This window comes from Apium graveolens, chromosome 1 (genome assembly GCF_009905375.1).
Source record: "Apium graveolens cultivar Ventura chromosome 1, ASM990537v1, whole genome shotgun sequence".
Classification (NCBI taxonomy): domain Eukaryota; kingdom Viridiplantae; phylum Streptophyta; class Magnoliopsida; order Apiales; family Apiaceae; genus Apium; species Apium graveolens.
The window spans coordinates 2,220,016-2,234,021 of record NC_133647.1 but is presented as its reverse complement, the minus strand read 5'-3'; the positions used below and the strand labels follow the sequence as shown (position 1 = coordinate 2,234,021).

At 39.5% G+C, this 14,006-nt stretch overlaps 1 protein-coding gene across 1 annotated transcript; it reads right to left on the bottom strand.

Moving 5' to 3' along the window:
• Window positions 1–1,567: 1,567 nt before the first annotated feature.
• Window positions 1,568–1,954, bottom strand: LOC141724966 (uncharacterized). The gene has a single exon (XM_074527293.1). It carries the CDS (start codon window positions 1,952–1,954, stop codon window positions 1,568–1,570), a length of 387 nt encoding a protein of 128 aa, XP_074383394.1.
• Between the last annotated feature and the right edge of the window lie 12,052 nt (window positions 1,955–14,006).

The window sequence follows — 14,006 nt, the reverse complement described above, 5'->3', positions numbered from 1 at the left end:
GTGGCAATCAATGAGATTAGAAGAGTCTACCAAGGCCTCAGTCAAATCCTCTTGTTAGCTCATGTTTCATTCTCTTCAAGTCATGGATAAAATTCTGGAGGATAAGGCGCGTCTGGAGCGTTTACAAGGAGATAATAATATTCTCCAAAACAATCTCAAAGACAAGGACCTTCTTCACTCTAAGGACATCAAAGCAAAAGACTCTCAGATCTTCTATCTCAAAGAAGAAGTGGAAAACTTAACTTCTCAGTTGGATATAGCTAACAGGAAGGCCACATCCCTCCATACCGAGTTAGAAGAGTCAAAGCTCAGGATTGTATACCTTGAAGGGCTACAGAGAGATGGTTTGCCAAATGAGAAGAGGGAGATTATTGACGAGGCTTTTGCTCGTGGTTTTCATTTTTACAAGGTTGGATTCATGGAGAATGACCCCGATTATTCCTTTGAGAAGTTTGGAGAGGAGACGGTTGCTGAGATGGTGGAGTTTAAGAGGGAATATGTTGATGAGATCAGAGAAAGAAGGGTGGAAATCGGCCTGGAAGAAAAAGAAGAAGACGCGCCTACTGATGAACCTACTAAGGACGCGCCTGAGGTTGATCCCCCCCGTTCCTCTCCAATCAATTCCACCTACTGATGACTCTCAGGGCACGCCCTGAACTTCTTTTAAATATGCTTGAACTAACCTTAATACTTTGAGGTGTCAGCCCTCTTTTAATGTTGTGCAAAGTTGTAAGACTATTTACTTTTTGTGTTGGTTTTCTGGAATTGCTTTTATTATGACAATCATATGCTTTTCATATTTTAATTTCATTTTGCAATTATATAGGGCATCTCCATTATTAGGATGCACCTTTTTACCTGTCATGGTAGGACTGCAGATAGACCATTAGGGTGCGCCTTGTAGGTGCTGACTTTCATTTTATTTCCCTGCAAAATATTTTTCTTGCTTTACTTTTTATGAACTTTCCAAGTAAATGTGATTGAGATATTTCCATACATTAGGCGTGTCCTCATATTTTAAGACACCTTTACTGTCAGGGCGCGCCTATAAAGCTACATCAATCTTTGCACTGACTGAGATATTTTTATATTGAAAGCGCGCCTGCTTGGCCATAACACATCTCAAAATATTCATTTTGCTTTTTCTGTTATACATTTGGAACATGACTTTTGATCCGTTTGAGTTCTATTTCTCACAAACTACATATTGTCTGGGCGTCCCCTACTATGGGGGCGTCCTCTTATTTTTTTGAGTAGAATTATGAAAAATAGATTTTATTGAGGTACCTCTACCCTTAGGGCGCGCCTGATGCATAATCTTACTACAATATTCTGAAATATATATAATTAAATATTTTTCTCTTTTATTAATAATGCGCTCTAGTGTAAAAATTACACCAGTCCCATGGCTACTATACTCTATGGGGAAATATTTGAAAAATTTATCCTTCAGCTAGTTCCAAGGTTAGTAGTCATATATACTACACCCTAGGCTAGGAGGAATTTATTTGCTACTAGTTTATTACATAAAACTCAATCATAGAAGTGAGGGGGCCAAGGCCGCACCCTATTGATAATACTTTCGCAAGTGCTCTACATTCCAAGCTCGAGGGATGAGCTTGCCATCTAAATCTTTCAAGCGATAAGTCCCCTTCCAAAGTATAGCTTTGACCATGTATGGTCCTTCCCAATTAGCTCCAAGCACTCCATGCTGAGCTATTTTAGTATTCGGCATGACTTTTCGCAAAACCAGATCTCCCACCTTATAAGGTACATACTTCACCTTCTTGTTGAAATACCTTGCAATTCTCCGCTGATATACAGCAAGTTTCATATGGGAATTTATTTTAGCTTCATCCAACAGATCCAAGTGGAGCCTTTGATTGACCTCTGCATCTTCCTCAATAAACAAATCCCTTCGTAACGATCCAACTCCCACTTCTACGGGAATCATAGCTATTAAGTGGCATTTTATACCACTTAGAACGTCTTATAATGGCTTGAATTAATGTCTTGAAATCAAGTATTTTGTGTATTTGATGCGTTTTTCTAGTGTCTTTGCATTTCAGGGTATAACTTGCGAATTTAGGGGGATTTCATCAAAATAAGCTTAGGGAAGTACTTGGAATCAGTTGCGGGGAGTTGTGCGAAGAAATCAGCAAAATCAGGAGCAGAAAGTTGATTTTTCCAGAAACTGTCCAGGTGCCCGCCTGGGATGTGGGACGACCTCCTAGAGGTGCAGACGCCCGCTTGGAACCTGGGGCGGCCGCCTGGGGTCGAGAAAATTAATTCTGGATTTTTAATTCGTATTCTACTAGGCTTCTGACGGCGCTGTTTCTTGTGGACCCTTATATAAACCTACTTGAGAGACGTTTCACAATAACAAACAACAAGGATCAAGTATCAATCAAGCAAGGAGCAAGGAGAGAAGATTAAGAAGACCGTTTTAGCACACCGCAATGAAAAAGAGGAAGCATACGTTATCTTGTGATTCTTTTATTCGTTATAACAGTGGATGCTAGTTTTCTTTACTTTGAACCTTAATACTCTTGTGATGTACTCTGGTTTTAATAAGTATTTTATTAGTTTATATTATCGTGTTATTATCATGTTTTCATATGAACCCATGGTAACGATGAGTTCTATCATGGGCTAATCGTGATCATGGGGTCGTCGCGGATTTACTATGGATTTCTTTAGTTAATTATTTAATACCTTGGTAAGTGATGATTGTATGATAACTAGTATAGGTTGTGCTTATTCGTCTTATGTGCGTCGCAAAAATATAAGATAGCCTATTAATCTCTTGTGATGCGACAGTGAATCTTGAGATTTAGAACTTGCCATGCTAGCATAGGTTCATATATTGTATGCATGATTAGTGGGTAACTCTAACCGTTTTACTTGCCCTATGTAATCGTAATGAATAACTTGCGCTTAAATCGTTATGTTGTCAAATTTTGTAGACATATAGGGTCTCAACATAATTGATGCTTATTCAACTTCTATCTTAATTATGGATGCTTGGTAGAATGGTATTTGTGCAACGAAAGTTAGCTTTTATCAGTTTCGTGTTGTTCGATTAATATCATCACCGTTACATGCTAAGGGTAATAACAATAATTATTGAAGGAAGTAGTAATGAAGTTATGATCTCATGTGTGTTTAATATTGTTAATTCAAGTGTTATTTAAGTGTTTTATTCTCGTAGTTAATCATAGTTAATAATTAGTTAATCAACCTTAAGTGTTATTGTCTTGACATTGAGAAGTAATCATATATTGGTGAGTAAGTGTTAATTAAATATAATTAGTTTGAGTCTCTGTGGGAACGGACTGGAAATTATTCTATATTACTTGTGAACGCGTATATTTGTGTGAATTATTAGCGCATGCTTTGTGCCTAACAAGTTTTTGGTGCCGTTGCCGGGGACTCGGTGTTATTTTGTTTAGTTTATGTACTTGCCATCAGTGGTCATTAGGACTTATTGATTAAGACTTGTTACTTATTGTTTCCGGTTGTGTTTCAGGTACTCTAGCGAGCGTTTATGCAAACACATTCTCGCACTCGCAAGAGGACTCTAGATACGGCTGAGGAGACCGACTCGGTTCTTGATATTCCGGAGAAGATAGATTTTGAAGATTCGGATAAAGAAAGTGAAAAGAAAGAACTGGTAATCGTGGGTGATCGTATAGTTCCAGCAGATCCAGCTCTTATGGACTTTTCTCGCCCTAAAATTGATGACATTCAGTCAAGCATCATTCATCCGGCTATTCAGGCTAATACTTTTGAAATCAAGTCGGGCACTATTCAGATGGTGCAGAATTCTGTTTCTTTCGGAGGTGCTGCGACTGAAGATCCCAACATGCATATCAGGAATTTTGTCGAGATCTGTAGTACTTTCAAATATAATGGTGTTACTGATGAGGCTATCAAGTAAGGCTTTTCCCATTCTCTCTGAGGGATAAAGCTAAGGACTGGTTACATTCTTTACCAGCTGGGTCCATCACTACTTGGGAAGATCTTGCGCAAAAGTTTCTGGTGAAGTTTTATCCAATGGCCAAGACTGCAGCTATGAGGAGTGCTCTTACTCAGTTTGCACAACAACCAACAGAATCTATGTACGAAGCTTGGGAGTGCTATAATAAGATGTTGAGAAAGTGTCCACATCATGGTATGCCTGACTGGATGGTGATCATCGGGTTCTACAATGGTTTGGGGGCCCAATCTCGGCCCATGCTCGATGCAGCAGCTGGAGGCACCTTGTTGGCCAAAAGCTATACTGAAGCCTATAATCTCATTGAAACTATGGCTGCAAACGAGCATCAAAACCCAACTCAAAGGATGATTCCTGGGAAGGTAGCAGGCATTCTGGAAGTTGATGCAGCTACAGCTATTGCAGCGCAGCTCCAAGCGCTGTCTATGAAGGTCGATTCTTTAGCCAACTATGGAGTCAATCAGATAGCTATTGTCTGTGAGCTTTATGCAGGCTCTCATGCTACGGATCAGTGTTCTCTTGTTAATGAATCTATTTAGTATGTGAACAATTATCAGCGACCGCAGCAGCCTGTGCCAGCTACTTATCATCCTAATAACAGAAATCATCCCAATTTCAGCTGGAGCAATACTCAGAATACTGTTCAGCAACCATATCAGCAAGCTGTAAGTAAGCAGTTTAATCCACCTAGATTCCCGCAACCTCAGCAATATGCTCAAAGGCAATCATACCCTCAATAAGGAGGTGCTGCTCCACCTTCTAGTGCTGATTTCGAGGAGCTAAAGCTGTTGTGCAAAAGTCAGGCTGTTTCTATCAAGACCTTGGAGAATCAAATCGGTCAAATAGCCAATGACGTGCTCAATCGTCAACCTGACACACTTCCCAGCGATACTCAAGTGCCAGGCAGGAAGGAAGCTAAAGAGCAATTCAAGGCTATTACCTTAAGGTCTGGAAAAGTTGCTGATGCTGAAAAAGCAAAAGATAGAGAAGCTGAAGTTGAAGATGGAGAAGAGAAGCAAAAGGAGAAAGAGGCGGAACCAAGGAAGACTGCTGTTGAACACACTCTGCCTGAGGGTAATACATGGGAGAAACAGCTCTATCCTCCACCACCTTTTCCTAAGCGATTGCAAAAACAAAAGTTGGTTAAGTAATTTGGTAAGTTTCTGGAGGTGTTCAAAAAACTTCACATCAACATACCTTTCGCTGAGGCTCTGGAGCAAATGCCTAGTTATGCAAAATTCATGAAAGGTATTCTTTCAAGGAACATGAAACTGGATGATCTCGATACCGTTGCTCTAACGGAAGAGTGCAGTATTGTGTTACAACAAAAATTACCTCCAAAGCTTAAGGATCCAGGTAACTTCACCATTTCTTGCACCATTGGCAAGTTGTCATTCGACAAGTGCCTTTGCGATTTGGGAGAAAGCATCAATTTGATGTCGTTGTCTATCTTCAAAAAGCTGAATTTACCTTATCCAAAGCCCACCTATATTTCTCTACAATTGGCTGATCGTTCTATTACATACCCACGAGGCATCGTGAATGACGTGTTAGTAAAGGTGGATAAGCTCATCTTTCCTGCAGACTTTGTCATTCTAGATTTCGAGGAAGATAAGAAGATTCCCATAATCTTGGGAAGACCTTTCTTGGCTACATATCATACTTTGATAGATGTGCAAAAAGGTGAACTTACTATGAGGGTGCAAGATCAGGATGTGATATTCAATGTATTCAATGCGATGAAATTCCCTACAGAAGATGAGGAGTGCTTCAAGGTGGATTTGATTGATTATGTGGTAAGTTCAGAACTTGATCATGTGCTAAGGTCTGATGCCTTAGAAAAAGCCTTATTGGGGGAATTTGACAGTGAAGATGAGGAAAGCAATGAGCAACTACAATATCTAAATGCTTCTCCTTGGAAGTGAAATCTAGATATACCATTTGAATCTCTTGGTAATACTGATCTCAAGAATGCTGAGGGAAAGCTCAACCCATCTATTGAGGAAGCGCCTAATTTGGAGCTTAAACCATTGCCTGAACACTTGAGGTATGCTTTTCTAGGTGATGCATCTACTTTGCCTGTTATTATTACATCTGACCTTTCAGTTAGTGAGGAGGACAAGCTCTTGAGGATCTTGAGAGAATTCAAATCGGCCATCGGATGGACTATAGCAGATATAAAAGCGATCAGCCCTTCGTATTACATGCATAAAATTCTGCTAGAGGAAGGTAGCAAGCCGACTATTGAGCAACAGAGAAGACTTAATCCTATCATGAAAAAAGTGGTGAAGAAAGAAATTCTAAAGTGGCTGGATGCAGGAATCATATATCCTATTTCTGACAGTCACGGGATGAAAAGAGGTATTACTGTGGTAGCAAATGAGAAGAACGAGCTCATCCCTACTCGAACAGTAATGGGATGGAGGGTATGCATGGACTACAAAAAGTTGAACAAAGCCACGAGAAAGGATCACTTCCCTCTTCCATTTATTGATCAGATGCTTGACAGGTTGGCTGGTCATGAGTATTATTGTCTTCTGGATGGCTATTCGGGTTACAATCAGATTTGCATTGCACCAGAAGATCAAGAAAAGACTACTTTCACTTGTCCATTTGGCATGTTTGCTTTTCGCAGAGTTTCTTTTGGCTTATGTGGTGCACCTGCCGCTTTTTAGAGATGCATGATGGCAATATTCTCTGATATGATTGGAAATAATGTCGAAGTGTTCATGAACGACTTCTCCGTCTTTGGACATTCATTTGATGAATGTTTGAATAATCTCCGTTCGGTGCTCAAAAGGTGTGTGGAAACTAATTTGGTGCTCAATTGGGAAAAATGTCACTTCATGGTGCAACAAAGCATCATTCTTGGGCATAAGGTCTCTAGTAAAGGTCTTGAGGTGGATAAAGTCAAGGTGAGAGTAATTGAAAATCTTCCTCCACCTATTTTTGTGAAAGGAATCTGTAGTTTTCTTGGGCATGTGGGTTTTTATCGGCGTTTCATCAAGTACTTCTCTAAGATATCTAAGCCGTTATGCAACTTGCTCGAGAAAGATGTGCCTTTCAAATTTGATGATGAATGCTTGGCAGCATTCAAGACTCTCAAGAAGAGTTTAATAACTGCACCAGTTATAACGACACCTGATTGGATAGAACCTTTTGAGATGATGTGCGATGCAAGTGATTATGCAGTGGGAGCAGTTCTTGGGCAGTGCAAGAATAATATTTTTCATGTGGTCTACTATGCTAGTAAGACGCTTAATGGAGCTCAAATGAACTACACCACTACTGAGAAGGAGCTCTTGGCTATAGTTTTTAGTTTCGAAAAATTTCGATCTTATCTACTTGGGACAAAGGTGAAAGTATTCACTGATCACGCTGACATTCGCTATCTGGTCTCAAAGAAGGATTCGAAGCCTAAACTTATTCGTTGGGTGCTCTTGCTACATGTATTTGAGTTAGAGATCAAGGATCGAAAAGGCACTGAAAAACAAGTAGTTGACCATCTCTCTAGACTGGAGAATCCTGATTCTACTTCACATGATAAGACATTGATCAACGAATTTTTTTCGGATGAGCAGTTGTTCGCAGTTCAAGAGGAAGAGCCATGGTTCGCAGATATTGTGAACTATCTTGTCAGCAATATAATGCCTCCTAATATGAATGCAGCTCAAAAGAAGAAGTTTCTGCATGAGGTGAAGTGGTACATGTGGGATGAACCATATTTGTTTAGACAAGGAGCTAACCAAATCATCAAGAGATGTATCCCATTCTGTGAGACGGAGGGGATATTACGAGACTGTCATTCCACAGTTTATGGTGGACATTATGATGGTGAAAAGACAGTAGCTCATATTCTTCAAACAGGTTTTTTCTGGCTTACGTTGTTTAGGGATGCACATCAGTTCATTTTAAGGTGTGATCGTTGCCAAAGAGTTGGGAATCATACTAGAAAGGATGAGATGCCTTTAAATGTGATGCTTGAAGTTGAGGTCTTCGATGTTTGGGGAATCGATTTCATGAGACCATTTATCTCGTCATGCAATAATCAGTATATCTTGCTGGCAGTCGATTATGTCTCGAAATGGGTATAAGTCAAGGCTCTACCGACAAATGATGCAAAAGTAGTGTTAAGTTTTCTTCATAAGCAGATATTCACAAGGTTTGGAACGTCACGAGTTATCATAAGTGATGATCGCATTTCTGCAATCGTAAGTTTACTTCTATGATGCAACGCTACAATGTGAATCATCGTATTGCTACTGCCTATCATCCGCAAACTAATGGTCAAGCTGAAGTATCTAATAGAGAGATCAAGCGCATTCTAGAGAAAGTTGTTTGTCCGTCAAGGAAAGATTGGTCTTTGAAGCTCGATGAAGCTGTTTGGGCTTATAGAACAGCATACAAAACTCCACTTGGGATGTCCCCGTTTCAACTTGTCTATAGTAAGGGATGTCATTTACCTATGGAGCTTGAGCATAAGGCTTATTGGGCACTTAAGAAGTTAAACCTTGATCTAGATGTAGCTGGGAAGAAGCGAATATAACGACTCGCACATTTTTGTAATATTTAATTGTGTGATTACTAAATAATTAATTAAATAAATTATGTGTATGGGTTCTATTAGTTGGATATTATCTTTGTTAATATTTTATTAATTATGTGTGATTATTGGTGTTCGAGGATCGGTTGTGCAATTAGCAGTGACGTTGAGTTACCTGTTTTATGGTTAAAAGTGATTTTATTCAAGATTTATTCTCATAAATATTTGGATTGTCTCTAAAATTATTTTTATCGCTTTATAATTTTAATTTATTATTTTCAGGAATTTATAAAATTTAGAAATCAATATTTTACTGTTTATTTATCTTTAAATGATTTTCTAATTTTATTTAATAGTAACTTCAGTATTTAATTCTAAAATTTCTTAAAAATTACGAAAATTTTATTTTGTTAAAGTTTTATTTGATTCGGGAATTTTGAAGCTTATTTGAAATTATTTCAATTTAGTTAATACGCATATTATATCGTTAAACAAAAAGGTATGGGTCAGATAAAACTTTGCTGCGGGATTTATTCGGAAAAAAAACAAACAAAATGAAACATAAATAGGGGGGCTGTTTTTCATTCGGGTATCACCCGACTTCCTCTTCAATCCCTCGATTCTCTCTCTCGCGATCTCTGCATCTCTCTCTAATCCCTCCGCTCTCTTCCTCCCTCTTACACTCAATCTCTCCTTCACTCTCTTTCTCTTCCCCATATTTACCCCCTGTTTTGGGTTCCAGTCGAAGTCCTTAGCATCCCGGTCGGTGCAAAGCCAGTCAGAAATTAGTGTTAAAGCGTATTAAGGCAAGTGCCCCTGAATAAATCTTTTACAGTTCAGTACTATATGAATAATTGTTGATTTAAATTTACGTACTGGAACAGAACGATTCAAGTTACGTATCCCCTGGGTTTCAAATTATCTTGTTAACTTGTGTTTTGGGGGAAAAGTAACTTCGGAAAATGCCTATCTCTAAATTTTGAATAAAATGAAAATGTTTTGGAAAATGTGCTGTGTTAGAATTGTTTTGACAAGAGATAGGTAAGTAATTTGGAAACTGGATAAAAATGATCAGATAATTGGATGAATGTGCGTAGAAGGCCCGTAACGGCCTGGAAGTTAGCGTAAGAGGCGAAGTGGTTGCGCACCCTATTATAACCACCAGCCCAGCGTAACAGAGACCTAGCTAGTCTCTGAGTTCCGGAACAAGTTTCATAAGATAGCCTGATCAGCTGTCTCACCAGGGATCATCCAATACTTTTATATCTGAGCAAGTGATTTTGAGGTTCCCGGAGAGGAACAAGTTCTATAGGTCCTGTAATGGGACAAGTTTTATGGTTCCCGTAACGGAAAAATTAGTTTTATGGGTCCTGCGATGGGACGAATGATTTGAAAATGAAAGTAGCATGCTAAAATTTAACCCTGGTAATTACACAGCACAATTAATAAAATGTTTAGAGAGCATGCTAGCTATTAAAGATCCAGTTTTCAACAGTTCATCAGTTTTTATCTGTTTACACTTGTTTTACTTGTTTTCTACTAACAAGTTGTGATTTATGTTCCTACAATTGTTCATTATATACTGTTTTAGTTAGTATTCATATAGTGGTACTGCTGAGCGGTTGATCGCTCACTCTTGCAAATGTGTTTGTATATTTTCGTATTGCAGATGCCTATGAGATGTTGCTGCCTTGCAAAGGGCCAGTTTCCAATTCCTCATGTGTTGAGCTCCTCTGAATAGGTTGTGTCTGACCAAGTGTGGTCTGTGAGTTGCTGTAGAATAATAGTCATGGCAGGTTGTTTTCAATAAGATAGTTTGTAATAAGTGTGTGTAACTTAAATTAGACTTGAACCTGGAAAAGATCTTGTGGAAGAGTTGTTTATATTGTAATAAAGTAAGTTTGTTGTATTATAATTTTAGTTTCATGTTGTTAGTGACGTCAACTTCTGACCCGGGGTTGAGGCCGTCACAGCGAATGCTTCAGTTAAATGAACTTGATGAATTTCGACTGCAAGTGTACGAAAACAACAAAATGTACAAGGAAAAAGTGAAAAGGTGGCATGACAAGAAATTATCTCCTAAGTTTTTTGTGTCGGGGCAACAAGTTCTTTTATTCAACTCTCGTCTCCGACTTTTTCCTGGAAAGTTGAAATCAAGGTGGTCTGGACCATTTATCGTCAAAACTGTGTTTCCACACGGAGCAGTGGAAATTTTTTAGAACGATCTGGGCCAAGCATTCAAAGTTAATGGTCAGAGATTGAAGCACTATCATGGGGATAAGGTAAATCGGGAAGTGGTTAGTTCTGTTTTATTGTCAACTTGATCGCACTACTCTACGTCAAGCTAATGACGTAAAAGAAGCGCTTCTTGGGAGGCAACCCAAGATTTGAGACTATAGGAACCTTTAGAAGTTAGTACTCTATCCAAAAACCCAAAAAAAATAGAAAAGAAAAAGGCAAAAAAAAAATTTCCATAAACCTCCCGGGCGCCCACGTACTGTTCCGGGCGGCCGCTTGGGAACTGAGGCGCTCGCCTGCTGGTTCCAGGCGAACGCCTGGAGCTCGACTGTTTGAAAAAAAAATTCAGCCTTATAAAAAAACATAAAAAATAAAATACCACAGCCATAACCCCATTAACCCACAAATTTTCTCTTACAAACAAGCCACAAACCCCACTCCTAATCAATTTCTAAACCTAAATCCTACCCTATATATACACACAACCTCTTCATATACACTCCCATATACTTTCAACTTACAAACTCTCTCCTACACACAAAACATAAACTCTCAAACACTTATTCTCAGTTTCAATGGCCCCAAAGAGATCTCGTACTGTTGAGAGCAGCAACACCATTCTTACTGTTGATTCTTCGAGGGGTACTGCTGCGAGGCCCCAATTGGTGGATAGGGCTGCTGAGGAGGAGTATGCTAGGCTTCTGACTAAACCGATTCTGAAGGAGAGGGGATTTTTGCCATTGGGGAGGGATGGTGAGTTATTGCCGATGATTGCAGAGAATGAATGGATTACTTTTTGTGAGACACCTGAGGCGGTCCCGATGAGTGTGGTTCACGAGTTCTATGCGAATGCCAAGCCCGAAAAGAATGGGTATTCTGTTGTTAGGGGGATTACGGTTGATTATCAGCCCGAGGCGATTCGCCGTGTTATTAGGCAGCGACAAAGGAAGCCCCGTGAGGAGAATTGGAATGAGAAGACCCCCGAGGATTTTGACTCGAATTTGATTATTGCTACTCTCTGCCAGCCGGGCACGGTGTGAAAGTTTAAGACAGGATCTAATGAGCATCATTCTTTTTCGGCTGTTGCGATGAACAGGTATGCCCGTGCATGGAATGCCTTTATTTGTGTTAATATTCTGCCTTCTTCACATGCACATGAGGTTATAGTTTAGAGAGCCAGGTTGTTGTGGGGGATTTTGAATGAGGAGTATTATGTGGACCTTGGTGAGTTCATCTACCAAGGGATTTTGAAGATTTTCAGGGGGATGACGCATAAAAACATCCCTTATGCCTCTGTTGTCACGAAGCTGTACAAGGAAGTTGGAGTCCACTGGCCTTCTTATGAGCAGTTGCGGATGCCTGCCGCTCCTATTGATTCATCGACGCTGAATGCGATGCAGGAGTGGACGGGTGGAGAGCCCGAGGAGCATGGTTTGGGATATCATCTTCCAGGAGGACGTCCAGCAGCTGGTGCTACGATGGTTAGGCCCAGTCAGGCTCATGGCGAGGCAGGTTCTTCTAGAGCTCAGGGAGGTGATGGTTCAGGTATAGGTGATGTCCAGTATAGGAGGCTATCCAGGAGGATGGATGCGATGTACGAGTCGCAGAGTAGGTTTGTGCAGGAGCTCACCCTAGCACTTGAGACTGCTTTTAGAGGCCTTGGAGCTGACATCCAGTGGCCCGTTTTTGGTGAGGACTCTGTTTATCCGCCTCCTGACACTCTACCCTCTGAGGGTGATGATGATAATTTCTATGAGTAGGTATACCCTGTGTTCCTTTCTATTACCTTCACTGGGGACAGTGAAGATTTTAAGTTTGGGGGTGGTAGTTAAGGAACATATTTTTGTGTGTGTCATGTAGTTGCATATTCATGATAGTTTAGTTCATATAGTTGCATATTTTTGCCATATAGTTTTTTTTTTATTTTATAGCTTTATTTATCATGTCATATAGCTCATGCATATACCATGATCCCTTTTGTGTTGCTTTACTAATTGATATGTGATATTGATGCGAGTGTAGTGATAGCGGTAGAGTGATGTTGAATCTTGTTAGGTTGACATGCATGCTAGAAACACTTGTAATTTCACTAAGTCTTGGAGTATGCTTAAGAACTAGATTTTTGTCATGGTTTGATGGTTTTAGAGGTTAATTTATTGATTATGCTTAGAATGTATGATAGGCTCTTAATGATAAAAGGCATGAAAAGATAAAATTGGAGTAAAAAAATTAGAATTCATTGCTAGTCGTGGTTAGGCGTCAAATGGCTAGTAGCCGGCTCGTATTGTATACGAGTAGTCTAGGGTTGAGCAAGATGGAGCGAAACGCACTTTCTTAGAAATTGAAAAAAAAAGAAAAAAAGAAAAAAGAAAAAAATGGTTTAATGCATAATTGATCACGAGTGAGCTCTTTGGTATTCGAGTTATTAAGTTCTTAGGGGACTTTGTGCCTAGTAACCTAAGGCTTTTATAGTCTGGGATCCGCTAACCTAACGCTCGCTAAATGGATGTCATTGCATAAGTCTTTTGTGGACCTCACTTGTTGCACGATCAAATAAGCATTTGTTTATTGTGTTAAATAAAAGCATGATTCCGTAATAAGCTCCAGTGATCTTGAATTGTTATAAGTCATTTTGTGTCTAGAATTTATTCTTCGTATAATCTTGTGATTGCCTTGAGGATAATTGATCTAGTTTAGAAGTATATATGTTAAGCATTCGCACACACCATGTTTCTAGTTGTATGTTAGCTTGCGTGATTTGATTGATCTTCAGTCGCCTAATTACATTTGTTGAGATGTTATGTGTTGGTTGGTTTAGTCATTGCGATGGGGATCGCTGCATTTCATGTAGTTTGCATTCATGCATATTTTTATTTTGTTTTTGAGTCTGTGACGCTTGAAGACAAACATCGATTTAAGTTTGGGGGTGGGATAAGTGGCATTTTATACCACTTAGAACGTCTTATAATGGCTTGAATTGATGTCTTGAAATCAAGTATTTTGTATATTTGATGCGTTTTTCTAGTGCCTTTATATTTCATGGTATAACTTGCGAAATTTAGGGGGATTTCATCAAAATAAGCTTAGGGAAGTACTTGGAATCAGTTGCGGAGAGTTGTGTGAATAAATCAGCAAAATCAGGAGCAAAAAGTTGATTTTTCCAGAAACTGTCCAAGCGCCCGCCTGGGATGTGGGGCGACCGCTTGTAGGTGCAGGCGCCCGCTTGGA